General features: G+C 40.8%; 1 protein-coding gene across 6 annotated transcripts in view; it reads left to right on the top strand.

Annotated features, from left to right (window-relative positions):
- LOC131980032 (BTB/POZ domain-containing protein KCTD1) overlaps positions 1-17,017 on the top strand; it is a 48,985-nt gene extending 31,968 nt beyond the window's left edge. For 3 of the 6 annotated variants that reach the window (XM_059344163.1, XM_059344165.1, XM_059344164.1), the window contains exons 3-6: positions 9,134-9,312; positions 10,351-10,495; positions 12,544-12,849; positions 15,787-17,017. In XM_059344163.1, coding sequence (XP_059200146.1) covers positions 9,134-9,312; positions 10,351-10,495; positions 12,544-12,849; positions 15,787-15,948 — 792 coding nt within the window. In that variant the 3' untranslated portion in view covers positions 15,949-17,017. Of the gene's footprint in view, positions 1-2,367; positions 2,631-2,707; positions 2,731-7,855; positions 8,388-9,133; positions 9,313-10,350; positions 10,496-12,543; positions 12,850-15,786 lie in introns of those variants that run through there. The other 3 variants (XM_059344167.1, XM_059344166.1, XM_059344162.1) reach the window with 3 other exon arrangements.
- Positions 17,018-18,563: the final 1,546 nt, after the last annotated feature.

Here is an 18,563-nt window from a genome sequence, read left to right as displayed (position 1 = left end):
CTCAGGGACTGTGCATGATAATAAACTGTAAATTAGCCAGTAATTAATGAGTAACGTATTTTATAGAATATGAGGGACAACTTTCTACTATTGTACATCTCTTCACAAAATCGATTCACAGATATTTATTAACTAATCATTACTTAATGATTCATTAATATATTATATCCTAGTCTGTTTAGTAACTCATAATTATCTACTATATAGTCCTCCATTATGAATTATTACAACATTCCTGATTCATTCCTCACTCATTTCTGGCTAAGTAACTAATCATTAGCTACTCTATTAATTTTGATGAGGAGTTACTCATTAAATAATGGTTTACTAGCAGTTAGTTCCTTATTTGTTCCCTGGTAATACTCAAAATGCACGTACCTTATTGTAAAGTGTTATCGCCACCATAAGCTACTGGTCATACCAGACTAAATTAGGCTGAAGCTGTAAATAGTCTGAACGGGGAGAGGATTGCTCATGAACTTTTCGTTTGTAAAAGGAAGAATGTTTTACATAATCTCGCTTCAAGTGTTTTTAATTGTGACAGAAAAGTTTTGTGTGTCAGTTTCTCATAATTCCAATGGGCAGAATAGGTTTTCCAGGGTTCCTCTCTCCGCTGTCCTGCGTACGCATTAATATCCCTATGATGTCATTCGGGCAAGGCAGTTTCTGTTTGGGGCAAGCTCACATCTGCAACCAATCTGGATAATTTGTCCACCAAAATATGGTGCAGCCAGCCAATGCTCGCATGCTGTTGCTGCTGTAGCAGTCGGATCCAAGGAAAATCCTCCCCTTCCACAGCGGCATTAGAACAATGGCTTTGTTTTTTTAATATATATATCAAACACCACATGTATTCAAAGATCTCCACTGGTTAGCTTCAACAACATCTGATGCATATTTTGAATACTGAAGTGAGAGGATCCCATTATGAATGGGCTCCATTTGTGTGGAAAATGGGTAACGCATGGGATTTTAAGGCCTGGGGGTGTTCTCCGTTCACTATAGTTTGTCAGACTAATGGCATAAAAATGTGTGTGTGGGATGATAGTTGGGGCTTGGTGCATCGTGCGCCAGCCAGTAACCTCTGGGGCAAATAACTTCATTGTAACACTTTAATCCTGTGTTTGTTTTCCTGTGGGACATACTGGTCAAAAAAAAGTGGAAAGTTTAATGGTCCTTGGATCAGATGAGCGAAGGATAGCTGGCCTTTCCTCAAAAAGCAATTCTGTTTATCATCTCCAAAAGATGCAGTGAGAGGAAAAACTCTTTTGATGAAGAGAATTGGAAAAAAGCTTTTGTTTGTATGCATGCATCCATCAGTCACAAGTCCTTTGACGGGGCATTTTTATTCCACTGTAGCTTAAATTTGAGATGAACTTGGATTCAGTTTTATCCCTGGATAAAACAGGAAATGTTTGTTTTAATTTCATATTTTCTATGTACTTTTCACCATGCTTTTGGCAAGTTGGTACATGTTACAATCACAGCAAAATTGATTTGCTCTCATAGCTGCTGTTGAAAAAGTTGATGCTCTCACCAGTAGGGGGGGCAAGAGCGGGCATTTCAGCCTTATTCCACTGTGTATGGGAATGGGGATAACTGTTGAGAATGTAAAGAAAAAACTGTCAATTCTAAGTCCAGGTGTGCATGAAATAGCACCCTTGATTCAGACTATAATAATTATGCATGTTCTCATGAAGGGATTTGACAAAAGGAATGACTTTAAACATGTACTTCCTTTGCTGACTGCATTCCCCAAGTAAATCTAAAAGCCTCAGAAGTGCCTCAATCTTCCTGAAATCATGCATGGTTGAACATTTGAAATGAGCTCGCACATCACCCTCAGGCACTGATTCAGACTTGATTGGGGCAAGGCAAGCTGCAAGTGCTTATTTATACAACTACGTCATTTGGAGGTTGTCCAAAGGGAGGAAAGAGGCTGAAAAGACTACAAAGGGGTGAGAATTTCATTAAGCACATTCCATTAAATTAATAAGTTGATTCCAGGGCTAATCAACAAGTTGTGTTATCCACATGCAGCGTGGATGGTGTTAAAGGAGCACACCAGATAGGTTAGATGTTTTGAGAGGTAGGGGGGAGAAAATCAAAGGACTCCACCAACAATCTATATAATTATCATCATCTGCTGCTTTTCCTCCCTGGCAAAGAAACACTCCATCCATTTGTAGCAATCGCCCGGGGGAACGTTACATCAAAACTAATCATAACGATTAAAATCAGCTTCTCTGCGAGAGGGAGGCAATAGGCAAGTTGGAGGCAGGAGGAGTGAGGGTGTTGTAAATGCAGAAAAAAAAAAGATTTCTTTATTTGATTTTATAAAAACATAAACTCAACAAAGACTGAGGCACTGCTGCTGTGATCTCTTCCTTTGCTGGGAGTTTTTTATTCTGCAGATTGGTTTAGACTGGGGCAGAGACATGAGCTAATTGTATCCTGATCTTTGCCTTGAGGGGTTTCGGAGCCCTGGAGCAAGTATTCTCTGTATTTTGTTCTGTCTACCTTAGCCAAGCTATTGCATTTCTCACTGGTGTAGGAAGAGAAGCAGATCGTGGGCCAAATCGGAGGGAAAAGGTGCACAAAAAGATACTTTATGCCGGTCCATGTATCAGGTAAGCGGAGATTTATTTGGTTTGCTATTATTTCCGAGGCTGGGTGGACTGGGACATTGAGGCGCAGCAGCTTTTACGCATGTGCCAAGCGATTCGAGCGGTACAGTTCTTTAAAAAAATATTTAACCACTTCCTGGCTATTGTTCCTCAGTTACTGTACAAATGTATACGCGTGGCTACGATATACGAGGCTTTGCTACATGTGGTGTAAACGAACTGCGGATTAGACTGCGATCTTGTCGAGCAAACACTCTACTTGTCCACCGTGTGAATTCGCTCCTGGCGCGTTTCAGCTCCGAAACACACCGCCGTCTCCGCGTCGCTGTTGCTGTACAACTTGCTCCTAACTTACTCAAACCTGCTTTCTTTTTATCGTTTTAGTGAAGTATTTGTTTGAAGTCAGTTTGGTTGTGAATATTTTCTATTTCCTGGCTGCCCCAGATCTTCTAATGAAAGACGCCATTGTGGAGTAATTTTGCCGCAGGCGTTTTTCTTATTCTCTAAGACAGGATGTACCTTTTTTACACACGTCAATGCAGAATCTGTGACTCATCCTTTAATACAAGCCGTGCCCGTGTTAAGATAATCATATTTATGTGTAACGAAGGCTGAAATAGGAGCGAAATGTTGTCCTTTCCTCTTCTCTTGGCTCTCTGACCGTGCCGTGCGTAATCAACTTCAAGGTCCGACAGCGAATCGGCAAATATAGTTTCCTAAGTAATAATCTGGAGCTATTTCGCTCATGGGTGCGTTTATTGTGTAAATAAACATCCACTGAGGCTCATAAAGTTTATACTGTAAACATATATATTAAATCCTAAACAAAAACATAGATTTGGTGACTTCAGATTTCTCGCTGTACTGCAGAGGGGAGGAGACTTTAAATGCGATTTATGAAATGTAACATTATGGGGAAAAAATCCTCCTAAGTTTAGGTCACCTGCAATGGAAGTCACTCGGCTCCAGCAGTTTCAGAGGGGGCATGAATAAACAGAATGAGATTGAGATGTTGTTGGACTGATCACTTGATGGCGCTGTAATGACAAAACCTTTCCACTCTACTGTATGTACAGCATCTGTACATCTGCTTCCCACTACAATTACACTGAACAAACTCACTGATATGGTAGAAGATAAATATTTAAAAAGCAAGTCAGTTAGTCCACGTTCAGTTCAAAGTTTGAGTTGCTTTGCTTCTAAACTGAAAAGAGAAATGCTGTTATTACATTTCATATTATGCCTCTGCCACTCCTGTGCCCTGGGACAGTTTGGTCTGTGCCAGAGAACATGCACCACTGTCTCCAATAGCCTGAGGCAACCAAGTGTTGATCACACTTCCTTCTTTGTGATGTCATGCTGATGCACTCCTACAGTAGCGCCACAAAGATTCATGTTGAAGTCGGCAAGTAGCCCTGCTTGTAATTCAACTCGGGGCATAATTGTGTGTTTCTGGAGCTCTGCTGTGATATGTAATGTAAAATCTGAAACTTTGTATCAGTTGCCTTTTAGTCGTGTTAACAGGGTGTCTCAAGTTCTCTGACATTATCGATTCTGCGGATTCTCAAACACAGATCGGATCACCATGATCCAGAGGCATTGCGGATGGTTATTTCCCTTCTTTGCCACCTTTACTTTGCAGGGTTAAAAAGTGGTTTATCCAGAAAATCACATTTCTCTTAGTTTAGGAGCAGGTCAGTAAGGTCTCTTTCCTCTGGTAACTTTTTGTGTCTGCGAGGCAACCTCTTATCCTTTCACTAAAGTAGTTTTCACTCTGAGAAACATTTCTGCCTTTGTCACTACAAACTTACAGAACTACTGCTGTTACTGAGAAACATGCTTGAAGATGTGACTTGTGAGGTTGACATGATGCAAGCCACAGACAATAGCTGTGTTCCAAATCAAATACTTTTTCTTTTTTACTTTTAGTACAAACTGCCCTTGCAAAGAATGTACTGTTGCATGCAGTATGCATACGATTGGGACACGCTACTTCATCAAGACATGGCTTGAACTTTGACCCTCTACCTCATATACTGTATATGCTGCATGTGCAGAGGATTGTGGGTAAGATTAGTCAGAAAAGCTGACTGCAAATTGCAACTGAGTGTAATTTTACTTGTACTTTTGACATACTACATTTCACATACTATATATGATATACATAATATGTATTGGAACACACAGTAAGTTTACATATTAGTGCTGCCCCCTCTTAGTCTGTTAGTAAACTAATATGTAATTTTAGTTTTAGTCATTTAGTCGATTAGTCTTTATGTTCTTTTCATGCTGAATGACTTATTTCCAAGAAACTTATGAGCACATTTCTGGTAAGCACAACATTCAAAGTGGTGTTTTTGCATGATTATTTGTGGACTAACTCCACAGAGGTTTTTACTAGTACTGTCAAAATTAGCGTGTTGTTGTACATAAGTACATAATTAACATAGATAAAAGCACCAGGCTGAAGCAGGCTGAGTTTTAAAGATACAGTGAACAAAACTTAGTTAAGAAATCCATCTGTACTAACCATGAAGCAATATCTTGTTTAGAAAGGGTCTAAATAATGCTCCAGAGTTAAGCAAAATTTAGATAAGGAAAAACTGGCAGAGCCATATTCAAAGGGATCACTCTTCAAATATCTGAATGAAAATGGGTTTTATGAATACCCACAAGTCCTCCCTTCAGAAACAAATATCTGTTATTACAAGCTATGGTCTAAAGAGAGAAAAAATACACAGCAAATTGTGTATACTTGATGGACAACTCTAGTTTTTACAGATCTGTCAATTAAATCAACTTATCAATAAGTCAACAAAAAAAGTCGATAAAATAATTAAAGTGTCAGTTGAATTAGAATTTCTTCAGTTGAGGAAAGCATTATTACACATCCCTGCATTGATGACAATTTGCTGTAGTCTTATTAAAATGTTTAAACACCACTGTAGATGTGGTTTTGCTTTGGAGCTGTGGGTCGTTATCTTATAATGCCTACTGACCGTTTATAAAATCCTAAGTGATACACACCTGACCAGACTCCCAGCCCACAATATTTACAGAGCATTCCGCTATGACAGCCTTGCTACCTGTTTTTTTTTTTGCCTTCACAGCCGGCTGTGACTGAAGTGAACCCAAAGTCTGTAGTTGTCTGTGTGTGGACATTTGAAACAAATGGCCACGGGCAACAAAGCAGAGACAACCCATCCAGATTATGTAAATACCAGTCTGCCTGCCTCGAACTGAATGTTAATGCTCTGATCTGAAATGCTAATTGTGTCTTGTGCGATATGTCGAAACACTGAAGAGCTGCATTGTGGGATGGAAAATTGAAAGCCAGTTTGTTGCTGATGTTGATCCCAACAGGCCCTTTGATTATTGCAACAGCAGACAGGCACTTGCGTTTGAGGATAATGCCGTGCATTCGCTTACTTAAAGATGCAAAGAGAGCTATAGTGTGTGTTTGTTGAGATGTAATGAAGATGGTAAAATGATGATTTTGCATAAAAGGCTTGAAAGACTTCTAGACCAGTGATGGGAAAACAACAGGAGTAACTGGAGCAGCCCAAATACTCTGGGCTTTGTTGCCTGTTTTAGATTTGTTTGTGCATACTGTGGTGCAGCAAAATTACACAAGCTGGGTAAACGAGCAAATTTGGACTTGTTTCACAAAGGCTGGAAACTTTGGGAACACATCTACAAACACCCGTACATGGGAGGCTGTTTTAACACTGTGCTAAATTCAAAATGGCAACAGGTTAGAAGAAGCAAATCTCTAAGTTGATTGCTTTTACGTGAGCATCGCTGATCAGACGTCCATCACGCACTTGTGCCGTCAGACTGTGAGGACATGGTGACCTATGAACTGTCCTTGAGATAAAAGACAGAAATGGGATGTGGGCATAAGTCCAAGAAAATGTCCACGACATATGTATCTTTACTTCCAACAACTCTGAATGATTTTGTGATATAAGAGCTCATTCCCACCACCCGCTTAGCCCCCCTCCACCTCCCACCCACCCAACCACCCGTCCTCTTTCACTCTCTCTTCTCTCTCCCCTGCAATTTTCCATAATGCCTTACAGATTTTACACTCAATCCACCTTTGCGATGACAAGGCTTTGAGGAAATCCAATTCCACCAAGCTGTTTTCAGAACTTACTCTCCACAGGCACACACTCACACACTCACACACACACACCACCATCTCCACAAATTAGTCAGGGAACAAATTACCTGCATTCTGAGTGTGATCCCACGCACTTTGCCGGCTGCCTTACACAGGTCCCCTTTTGAAGAGCAGCCATGTGATTTCTCTCTCTTTTGCCCTGCAGGCCCCTTTGCCTTCTGCGAGGGATTCTGGAGTTGAATTTTAAAACTATGTATGGCTGCTGCCTGCGCTTATCAGCGCGTGCACAAGCAGCATGCAAATCAGACCAGGATCACACACCGCATTGGAGGCCTACACTCAAAGGCAAGCTTAATTGCTAATTGGGTATCTAGGTGTGAAACTCGCACTGCCAATGAGAAGCAGGAATGTGGATGTTTTAAGGCCAGTGGTTGAACTAATTAATTTTAATCTGAATGTTATTAAAATTTGTGGATTCCCTGCATTTTCTATGAAAAAAAAAACAGCCCAGGAGAGTGCTGTGGCAGTACTTTTAACAGCAATTGGACATGTTGTGGTCTGGTTTTATACTCCATGATGTCATTAGTGTGGTGGTTTTGCAATGCTGATGTGGTCAGTGGAGGTGGTGTTTATACAAGCCACAGCCATCATGGTATTTGTGATGCGTATAGAGCCAATGAGATCAAGAAGATGCTCCAGGTGTCCTCTCTGATGGAGGGATGTGAATTGATAGTTGAGCTGTTCTTTGTGCACATAAAGGTTACTTATTATTAATATGATTACAAGAGTGTGCATGTATTTCAACATAAGTGAAAAAGCAATCACTGGCTGCTTTTGTGTGATTGCAAAGATCATGATTACTCAGGTGCTTGTGAGTGATGTGTGTGTGGGTGGAGGGTGTTATAGGGGCATTTATGTCCAGGTGCTTGAGTGGGTTGGTCACCGTTGGTGTTTCACTGAACTTTGGACTTTGTGGGTATTGCTGTGAAGGAGGACTGAACAAAAACTGCTGCTGAACAATAAGCAGGAGGAGAGGGCAAAGGGCAGAGGGCAGCTGTGGCCAGGTCCAGATGTGCGTGTTGACCACCGACTCGCACATTAACCAGACGATCATTTTCTGTCGAGCAGGATTTGTTTTATTCTGAAAATGCGACACACATACCTGCCACTGAAACAGCGACAGCCCAAAAGAGCCGCGGGCGCTACAATGCTAATGTTGTCGGGGGCTTTGACTTCTCCCAGCCATTGCAAAGAAGCTGCTCCGTGTGACAGCCACGGCGCCGCTCTTCCCCCGGTGTTCGCTATCCCCGCTCTTCACGCCTCTCCACATTTGGCAGGTGCGTTGAGAGAAAGAAAAAAAAGCCGCGTCCTATCTGTTCACCTTAACAAACGTTGTAATGGACGAAACGGACATCATGGACTTAACGCATCAGAAAGCGAGAAAGCGACCGCGTCCAATCAGTTCCGTGGATGAGTCCGTGCACGCTTCTCTCAAACGGCTGCCGATCCGAGCGGCGGAGTGCAGGGAGCCCTCGCTGATGTTCGCAGTCAGAGGAGAGCCGGTTCCCGCAGCGTCTCTCAAGCAAAATGACCATTCGGTGACTTCCTCTCCAAACACAGTGATGCCGGCGCAGGTAAACGCGTAAAAGTCCGATATTGTGACTGTAAGACCGGGGCTGAAGTGTCAGTGTCAGGTTTGCTGGAAGTGACGGGCACTTAGGTTTTATTGAATGCAGTGTGTGAGTCGATTGTCTTCCTGTTGTCCTTAAATGTAGAGTGCGCACTATTGTCACGTTATTTAAATATCCTGCACGCACAGTCCAATGTTTCCTGCTTTAATTTATTACTAAATTACTTTTAATTTAATCATTTTAAGAAAACTCCCTTATTGAGGCGTCTTTTCTCCCATCCTTACTCAGGCTCTAAAACTTTTAAGGGGATGAAGTAATTTCCTTTTTTTTCTAAGAGCTTAACAGAAATTGTCTTCTAATGGTGTTTGTAGGTTAACAGGCGCTAATTTCTCTAAATCCTATTACAGTGTTCAAATCAGGAGTCATTATTGCTCATTTTCCAAGACTATGAGATTGATGCTCCAAATTAATTTGGTTTTGGAGATTATGGCCCACAGGAGTGGATGCTTGTGGATTGTGGCAACATTCAGGTCAAGGTCAGGCTGCTCTAACTTGCAGAGAAGAAAATCTTCCATTTAATTCCTCACTGTGGAGTGTGTTTTGTTACAGAAATATTAAACTTGTTGTGTCTAATTATTTCCCCCATAATATTTGAATGTTTTAAATCCTAATTCTCAAGTCCCCTCATGGTTGTTATAGCGTATTTTATAATCAGAAGAAAAACTGATTTGATTTGATTTGTTTTACAGGATCATCGCTCCAGCATGTCCAGGCCCATGATCACACGATCACCAGTGTCTCCCTTGAGCAACCAGGGCATCCCAACACCTGCACAGCTCACCAAGTCCAACGCCCCTGTGCACATTGATGTGGGCGGACACATGTACACCAGCAGTCTGTCCACCTTAACAAAATACCCAGAATCCCGGTAAGTCTGATCTGCATGCATCTGTATTTTAGATAAAGTTATGACGTTTTTATGACCGGTAGTGAATGTTTGTATCTTGTATTTTTCCTGAAATCCAGAAAGGAAGGAAGGTTGTGTAAGATCCTCCACTCTTTCTTTTCAAGCCAGATTTATCAGCGTCAGAATGTCATCCTGTTTAATCTTTAATGTCATCCTGTGACATTAAACAGTCAAATGTCACATCTCGTCAAATCACTGAAATATCTCATGAATGCTCTTGGTGCAGAAACTGAGTATAGAAGATATGTTTACTCCTTGTGTCCAAAGAATATGCAGCATCAGTTGTGTTTGTATTTATCAGGTAGTGTCCCTGTGTATGCAAGTAAAGCCCACAGTTATTTTGAGCAGTAAACAATTTGTAGGAGTGCAGGATGCGGTGCACAGACAAAAGCAACTTGGTTATTCTGACAGATGTCACAGCAGCAGTAAAGGGCTAAAGGGCATGGGGCCATCTGGAGGCTGGGAGGCCGCACTGTCGCTCCGAGCCCGGGCCCAAGGGTGACTAGCACCCTGCCTTAAGCGACCAACCACCAGCTGGCCCTGACCTTTTCAGACCACCTCTGTTTTTAATTTCTCTTTCTTTCTTTCTTTCTTTCTTTCTTTCTTTCTTTCTTTCTTTCTTTCTTTCTTTCTTTCTTCCTGCTTGATGCTGTGTGTGCTGAGTTCGGTAATGTGTGTGTGCATGTCTATGCGAAGGTGTGAAAAACATTTCAGAGCTTGAGAAAATGAGTGAGTCACATCCCTTTGCACAGTGTATAAATCTTGCCTCACTCTCTTTCTTTTTCCTCTCAGTTGCCTCCCACTATACAAGGTGCAAAAAAAACATAAGCTCAGGAGTACTATATGCACAATGCATCTCATTATTTCACAGCTGTTATGAGCTTGAGCATGCAAAAAAATCAAGAAATGTAAGATTGTTAATGATGACATGCTGTCCCCCCGCCCACTCCTTCCCTACCTTTCTGCCTCACCCACCACCCCTCCCTTCTCTGTGGTTAGAATTGGTCGTCTCTTTGATGGCACAGAGCCTATAGTCCTGGACAGCCTGAAGCAGCACTACTTCATTGACAGGGATGGACACATGTTCCGCTACATCCTCAACTTCCTCAGGACGTCCAAGCTCCTCATCCCAGACGACTTCAAAGTGAGTGGATGTCCATCCTAGACACTGTAAAGTCCCATCAGCCAGTCAGCAGTCCTACAACTTAAGCACACAATGCATGCCAAGGCTGTGGGATGCCTTTGGTTGTTGGTCCTCCTTGAATTGCTGAAAATGGTTCCCAAGCTGGAGACAAAATATCAAGGCAAACAAAGCTCAATCATAATGCATTTCCTCATCATGAGATGTGATTCGATCCCCTCCAGCTCTTAGATTCTTTTGAGATATGTTAGGAAAGCAATAAGCTTGCATCAAGACAAATAAATAAATGCTCTGGCGCCCACGACAACATTGCATTTACTATAATTCATCAGTGCTCTGTGTTCTCAAGCCAAGTGTCCATCCAGGGTGAGTCTCACTGTGTGTGACACATTAAAATTCCTTCTTTTTTTATTCTTATGTGTCATTTAGTCAGTAATTACTTAACTTGCCCTAGGAGAAAACAAATAACCACATTATCTGATGGACTGTCCACAGTGTGACTCAATCAGTGGAAAGTATGTCAGCTAAAATAAGCAAAGACAAAAGACAGGCTCAAGTTCAAGCTGAGGCCACATTCACATTGGGTAGATTCTGAGAGGAGCATGAGAAAACTTGAATGTTGTGAGATTCAGGCCCTGCAGTCTTGCGGGTAAAGGATCTGCTCCTCTACCCCGACCGACCCTGTGTTACATGTCGCACCACATCTCCTCTACTCTGGATCTTTTGTAATTTTTGCTGAATGGTGTCTTCGCAACGGTTTATTGCTCGTTCATGTAGAACAGTGGTTTTCAAACATCTTTGTGGTTTCTTATTTTGCTTTGAATTCACATTAGAAAGAAAATCACAACCGTAAACTGAGTAGCTTATGCTGTTTTGGGGTTATTTTACTGTCTAGTATAGCAAGACTATGTACTGTCTGCTGCATTCAGGCTACCAGCGTCATCCAATTCAGCTCAGTCTACTTCAAAATACAGGGGAAGCATCTTACAATATGTCTGAAATGGGTTTTTTTGTTGGATTGCTTGAGGGAATTTCTGAGCTTTATGTAAAAAAAAAACAAATATAAAGAGGTGAGATTATGGGCTGTTGCATTTAAGATTCTATAAATAAAAGTATTGAAACTAAAAATCCCTTTTCCACACATTAGATTAATTATATTCACAAAGTAAGTATGCTAATCTTAATCTTTCCAGTGTTGACCCTTATGACCCAGCATGAGTCACATATTCACAGTCTCACTGACAGCCTGTAAACTTTAACCTCTTACACTTTTTGTGTAAATATTCCCAGTTATTTACTGTGATATTTGATCCACAAACTCTGTCAGGTATAAAAATGTTCCTGGATTAATATTAAACTGGAATGGCGATTACATGGTCAGTGTCTTAAACTTGTTGGCCACCAGAAAAGTCCAACCCTGCTCTGTATAAACAGTCGGTATTGAAGACTTGTTATTTAAAGATTCATAACTCTGATTCCAAATAAGTAGGGATGCTGTGTAAAATGTTACTGATATAATGCATTCTATTGAGAATGAGTTTATATATTTACAAAATACAGACTTTTATTATTTTTTTATAGCGTCACAACTGAATCAGCATTGTAACATGTAACTTCACCATCAAAATAAAAAAAAAACCACACACACAAACAGCATCGGAAAAACACTGATTTTTAACATGACACTGCTTTATTCAGTGTTTTTACCGGTCTCGGTCACCTGGTGTGTTTATTTTGGAGAGGGGGACTTCTATGGATAATTTGGCTACTGGTAAAAACCTGAAACCTGAAAAATTAATATTGACTTCTCATAACTGGGAAAAAGCCGACTGCAATGATGGTGAAAACAACTCCCATGATCTCACGCTACTTCACAACATCACTAAACTTTGTCTTTTGTTTTTGATTTGATTTAGAGACCCCTAACGGCAGAAGATTACATATTGTGTGTTTAACCTGGTACAATGAAAAAAATTGACATAATATGAACTACCATATCAAGGAGATCATCCTAAAATGTCATCGTCCTTTGCTCTGTCTGTCCCCTGCAGGACTACAGTCTGCTGTATGAGGAGGCGCGGTACTTCCAGCTGCAGCCCATGCTTGCAGAGCTGGAGCGCTGGCGTCAGGACCAGGAGCTGGGCCGGGTGTCCCGCCCCTGTGAGTGCTTGGTGGTGCGTGTTGCACCTGACCTGGGCGAGAGGATCACGCTGAGCGGCGACAAGGCCCTGATTGAAGACGTGTTCCCGGAAATCGGCGACGTCATGTGCAACTCTGTCAATGCCGGCTGGAACCATGACTCCACGCACGTCATCCGCTTCCCACTGAACGGTTACTGCCACCTCAACTCTGTCCAGGTAATGGGAGCAGTGCTGTGGGTGTATTGCCATTTATAATGAGCACTACATTATTCAGCATTTCTCATTTCTGAGTATAAACACTCAAAGGTTGGATAAAGTATGTTTTTCTCTCTTTTACTATTCAGTTGAAAGCCTAAGGAATTGACTGAGGTGATGATCTGTTCATTCAACTTTTTCTCATCTGCCGTTATATTGTAGACTTTTTTACTGATGTCTGATTGCAAAATCTTATCTTTTTTAATCTAATCAAGTCACAAGAACAGCCTCGCGGAAACATGAGTTCTTTGATGAGTTCATCAAAGCTTCAATTTAGCAAGCCATCATTACACAGAGTCTACCACCATCTTTACTTTTCTGTGATCTGACCGGAATAATGATTTCAAACTTCGGCTCCGGAGCTGGTGGACGGTCAGTTTTAATATCAAACATCCCTTTGCAGCACTCATAATATAGTCTTCACCCAAATACCTTGTGTAACATGTGGTTGAAAAACACTTAAACACTTAAAACCAGTTAGATTGTTTTAAACTTTCTCTTTAAAATGGGCATCGGTGCCAATCTGCACAGCAGGGACAGTAAACGGGTTAATGCTGGATTTCAGCCCATTAAGTAAAGGAATGGCTGACACCTTGAATCATAGTGGAGAGACACATAAATCTGCAAACTGAGGGGGAACTGGCAGACAGAAAGAGGAAGTGGGCAATTCAGGATGCAGTGAAACACTTAAGTAGACATAAGATGATTCCCCGGAGTGTCTTAGAGGGTTGTTGGATCGATGCTCAATTTAAAATAAGAAATAAAGCCAAGCAACTTCACATGTTTGTATTTGTAACATCTGAGAGTGGAACACATTTTCTAGGAAGATTTTAAACCAAATAGTTCTGCAGAGGCGCAAGTCTCCAGATATACTTGTATACTATCAGTTATTTCAGGCTTTGCATGGTAACGGTAGATCCATACCAAAACAAAAAGAAATGTTAGAAAAGTAGTCCGGCCGTTTAAGGTTATTTTTGTTGATCAAAGTCTTCCTTTTATCTTGTCTTGATTAGCGTTTTCACAATACAAGAAAAGTTGTGATTTATAGGGGAGCGAAACTATGACTTGAAGTCTTTAATTATCAGAACTGTAATATGAATATTACCCTCTCATAGGCATAATGCGTTCCAGGCAAAATCATATTTGTAAGACGATAGCAAGACTTTAAAAAGAAAACTTTTGTGTAAAATTCATCTTTTATATTCAGCATGTATTTGGCAATATTGTATTTCCCTTGTTATATATTGATATTCCACTAATTCATTGATGGTAAAATCCTCAGATACGCATCAATAAATAATGGAGGAGAGGCATATTTGAAAAGATTTCACAATGATTTGGACTGTGTCTCCGTCTGAGGAAGTCAAATCTCCATCTCCCTCCCAAAAAACACACAAACAAACCCGTCTCTGAAGTGTGTGAGTCGTGGAGAGCAAGCAAGAGAGTGAGCATGCTCCCTGGCAGGTTGTCCCCAGGCAGGGCCCATAATCCTGTTTGGTTATTAAAGCACGCCGGCGGTGGATGCTGTATCTGCGGCTAATGGAGGCAGGGCGGGGGTTTTGAGAGAAGGAAGGGGGGCAGAGAGAGCTGCCAGCAGTAGGGGGACCTTTGTAGTTTTGGCGGAGGCTTGGGCCTGGGGGCTGGGGGAGAAATGGGGAGAGGGGGTTTTGCTGAGCAGCCCACACTGAGCCAAGTGGCAGAGAGAAAGCCTCACTGCTCCCTGGGGCCTCTTCGATGGAATGTGATCCTACAGCCCCCCCGGACACGTCTGTAGATGTCTGCAAGGCTGCGAGATCAGGAACAGCTACACACACACGCAGACAAACACACATGTACACCAGAAAACAATGAAAATGAGGCATGAGGCAAAACGAGAGGCTCTTGGTTTTGTGAAAGTCTTGTGAAAGTCTCATCCAAATTCCCGTCACAGGCCGTATGTTGCAGCTTACTCCCAGAGCTGTTTCCAATGCTAGACTAAGCACTAACTCGGCAGCATAACTAGAAGAGTTTCGGATGAATTCTGTGCTTTCCAGTTTTGCTGTAGTAGACAAAAGGTTAGAGGTTATGTTAAAGTTTTAGAATCACTATTTATGGAGACTGGTAGATCTACTTGAAGGATTTATTAGGCATCTTGAGCAGGTTGGCACAGTCTAGGGTAAAAATTGGACTCAAGTCATTGAGAGTTGGACTCTAGCCAAATCAATTCACTGTTTTGATGACTTGCAATTTGACTTGACAGAAAACAAATGACTTGAGACCAAGTGCCAACCTCTAAAGCTCAAAAGTGAAGCCAATGCGGAAGTGCCCAAAACTTCAATTCCTCAACTGGCCACTAGAGGCTGGCTCTAAAAGCGAGTCATTCCTTATAGACACCCATATTAAAATATGCAACTTTACAGCAGAAATCAAGTTAAATGTATTAAGGCTTAACGTTATGTATGCCCGTTTTGAGTGAGTCAGGCACTGCTGAGATGGCGACAGTTGGAGCCACAGTAGCCAAACATTTTGAGCTTAATTTCTGTTCTTCAGAAAGCTAGAATGCAGGACCTGCTCTTCAAAAATTTCGGAGACCACAACTTAAAGCTTTGCTTGTCATTTAAAGACTCATTCAGATCATTTAGTGTCCGTGAGGGTCTGGTTAGATTCAGGCACAAAAAGTGGCTTGATTTGGGAATTGATTTGCCTTAACTAAAGACTTTACTTGACTTGCCCAAGAAAAAATTACTTGGGACTTGAACCGAATGACTTGAGACACATCTGCTGACTGTAAAAGACATATGATCCTTTTTTAGCACTCTATCACCTGAGTGCTAACAAATGATGCTAATGATGCTTTTCCCTCTGTGCTTGATGTCTTATTAACATCTTCCTCCTTCTCTCCCATTCCACCTTTCCCAGGTTCTAGAGCGCCTCCAACAACGTGGCTTCGAGATCGCCGGCTCCTGCGGTGGAGGCGTGGACTCATCCCAATTCAGCGAGTACGTCCTGAGGAGGGAACTGAGGAGGACGAGTCAGCGAGGATCCAATTCAAACAGGATAAAGCAGGAGCAGCTGGACTAGAAACCTCCCGAGCAGCAGGAGGTGCTAGACTTTTCTGTGGCAGCCAAACGCTCGATGCTGCAGAGCTCTGTGGACTCTGTTTTTCTTCGTTTCCTTGTTGATGTTTTTGTTTTCTTAAACTTGAGAACCATCTAGAGAATAAAAATGAGGTGCAACAGGAGATTTTTTTGCCATAAGAAGATACAAGACATTTGATAAGTTTGAGATTGCAAGGACATTTGTGAATGTCTAGCCCCCTTAAACCAATTTAAAAAGGATTTATATATATGCTGGATCCCCAAACAACGTTTGTTTTAAAACTTGGAGCCTACATTAGGTTGAATATGATTTCTATTATACCCATATAAATTTTAAAAAGGCTTTTATCGCTTATGTAGTACGTTGCATAGCTTGTGACTTGATTTTGATGTCTCACTGGCAAATTGGCTAAGTCTGTTTTGATCCCTCGCTGTAAAAAGGTCACTAATGTGTTGCTTACAGTACGGAATGTCTCAGTTGTCATAAACAGTTAGTTTCAACAAAGCATCTTTTTTCACAATTAACATGATGTTGAATATTGTAATACCAATGAAGTGTTTTTTTTTTTTACTTTAATGGAAGTTATGTTATTGGATCATGCCATGAAATATAGTTGACATTAGTACCATCAAATTACACATCAAAGACCATTATATACACATACAGTAAAGAAAATAATTTAATAAATTATCACGTCACACCATTTGCCTCATTGGGGAGTATGAACTACTAACTAATATGCTACCCTGGGAATTATTTAATTGGATCATAATATTCCTCTGAGTCATGACCTGTACATTTTTTTCATTGTATATGTGTTTGTGTTTTTTTACATTGAATCTTTTTAAAGCAAATTTGTTGCCTCAGATATGACTGAACAGATTAAAGGTTATTGTACTACCCACGCCAAAATCACTTTTACTTGTAGCACATATTGATATGAAGTTGGATATAAAGTATTTCTAAGATGACTGACCCACCTACGCTCCCTAGATTTGAGTAAAGAGGAATGTAGCAAAAAAAATGTGAAATAAATCTCAACTAAAGTTGTCATGGTGTCTGTTCGCTGTTTTTACATCGCTGCTTTCACATCTCTTCATAATTCCTTAAATGTGAATTTTCAATGCTACATATTTTTGTAGCATCCTGAATGTGTTCAGAGACAAAAAAGAAACAAACTCTTACATTATGTAGTGTTTTAGCTCTCTACAACCAGAGAGTTAAAGCTAACTTTACAAAAGCAATATTGTACCTTGGAGGATTTATGCTGGTGCATCAGTGACTACATGGGGCATTCTTTACTTAGTTATATTGAATGGAGCCGACTTCTCCACGCAAGTCCTGTCAGTTGTGCTTCCACATATCCCTGCAGGGCCAAAATCCAAAGTGAAATCCCACACGGAGCCCTGTCGTCTTGTCTTCATCCCTTTTGGCAGAATCTCCACTTTCTTTGGCTATCTACGGTTTATGCTATATGTCTCCCTTTCAGGCCTCTTTGCCCTAGATTCCCTTTTGACTGACTGTTGTTCTCATAGGCTAGAGGTGCAACTTTGAGTGGTACACAGCGATGCTTTGCTCTCAATCATAGAATCAAAGTAGTTATGGAGCAGGCACATCAACACTCTGCTAAAACTCTTAGTTAGCAGACTTCAAATAAGTTCAACTCAGCATTCAAGTGTTGAAAGGCGATCACTGTTGATCATATTTTAAATAAGTCAAAATATAATAATTACAATATTCCACTTACATCATGAGCCATTTTCTCAGATTTTCCAGGACTATTAAAATACACTTATTCACTTTATTGCCAAGAGTTAAATAGGAAGATTGATATAACTCTCATCTCAATACAATAAATATAAAGCTACAGTAAGCAGATGCTTGGCTCAGTATGTACAAGCTGCTTGTTCAAGATTTCATGACCCATACTTCAGATGGTTCTTATTCTCAGGTAGAGGGCCGCTTTGTCACGGCCTTCGGCATTTGATTCCGACACACAAGGTCCCCTTCAGTATCTGTATGAGATGACCTGGGTGCTCCTGATGTTATGTGATATAGTATAAAGAGCGAGAAAGTCTTTATAGAAAGGGGTCAAAAAAACACATGAATTTTACCCAGGAGACCACAGCAAAAATAAACACTGACTTATTGGCATCAACTGCGTAACCCACACAATGATGTTTTCCAAAACTTGACTAAGTAGTTTTGTTGCCTAAACCAAAACAAAAAGTAATTTTTGCACTTTAATTGTTGACATATTAAACAAAGGTATAACATGGTGAATAATGAGAATGATTCTGGTAGGCAGATTTTGTTTTCACAGGGCTGTTTCCCTCTGTTTTCAGTCATTGTACTAAGCTAAGCTAACTGGCTGTATATTTATGGTACAGACATAAAAGTGATAACAAAACTCTCATCTCATCAATTGTCAGCAAGAATGTAAATAAGTGTAATAACCAGAATGTCAAACAGTTCCTATAATACATTGGTATCAAGTTTTAAAATGTAAATTATTGGCATACTGTATATCTGTCTTGTAAGTTTGTTTAGCTATATGATCCCCAATGGATGGCCGTTTTCCTGATATAAAATATTGT

The sequence above is a fragment of the Centropristis striata genome, chromosome 11 (assembly GCF_030273125.1).
Source record: "Centropristis striata isolate RG_2023a ecotype Rhode Island chromosome 11, C.striata_1.0, whole genome shotgun sequence".
In the NCBI taxonomy this organism is placed as follows: domain Eukaryota; kingdom Metazoa; phylum Chordata; class Actinopteri; order Perciformes; family Serranidae; genus Centropristis; species Centropristis striata.
The sequence above is the reverse complement of the archived record's forward strand: the minus strand, read 5'-3'. Positions and strand labels throughout refer to the sequence as shown.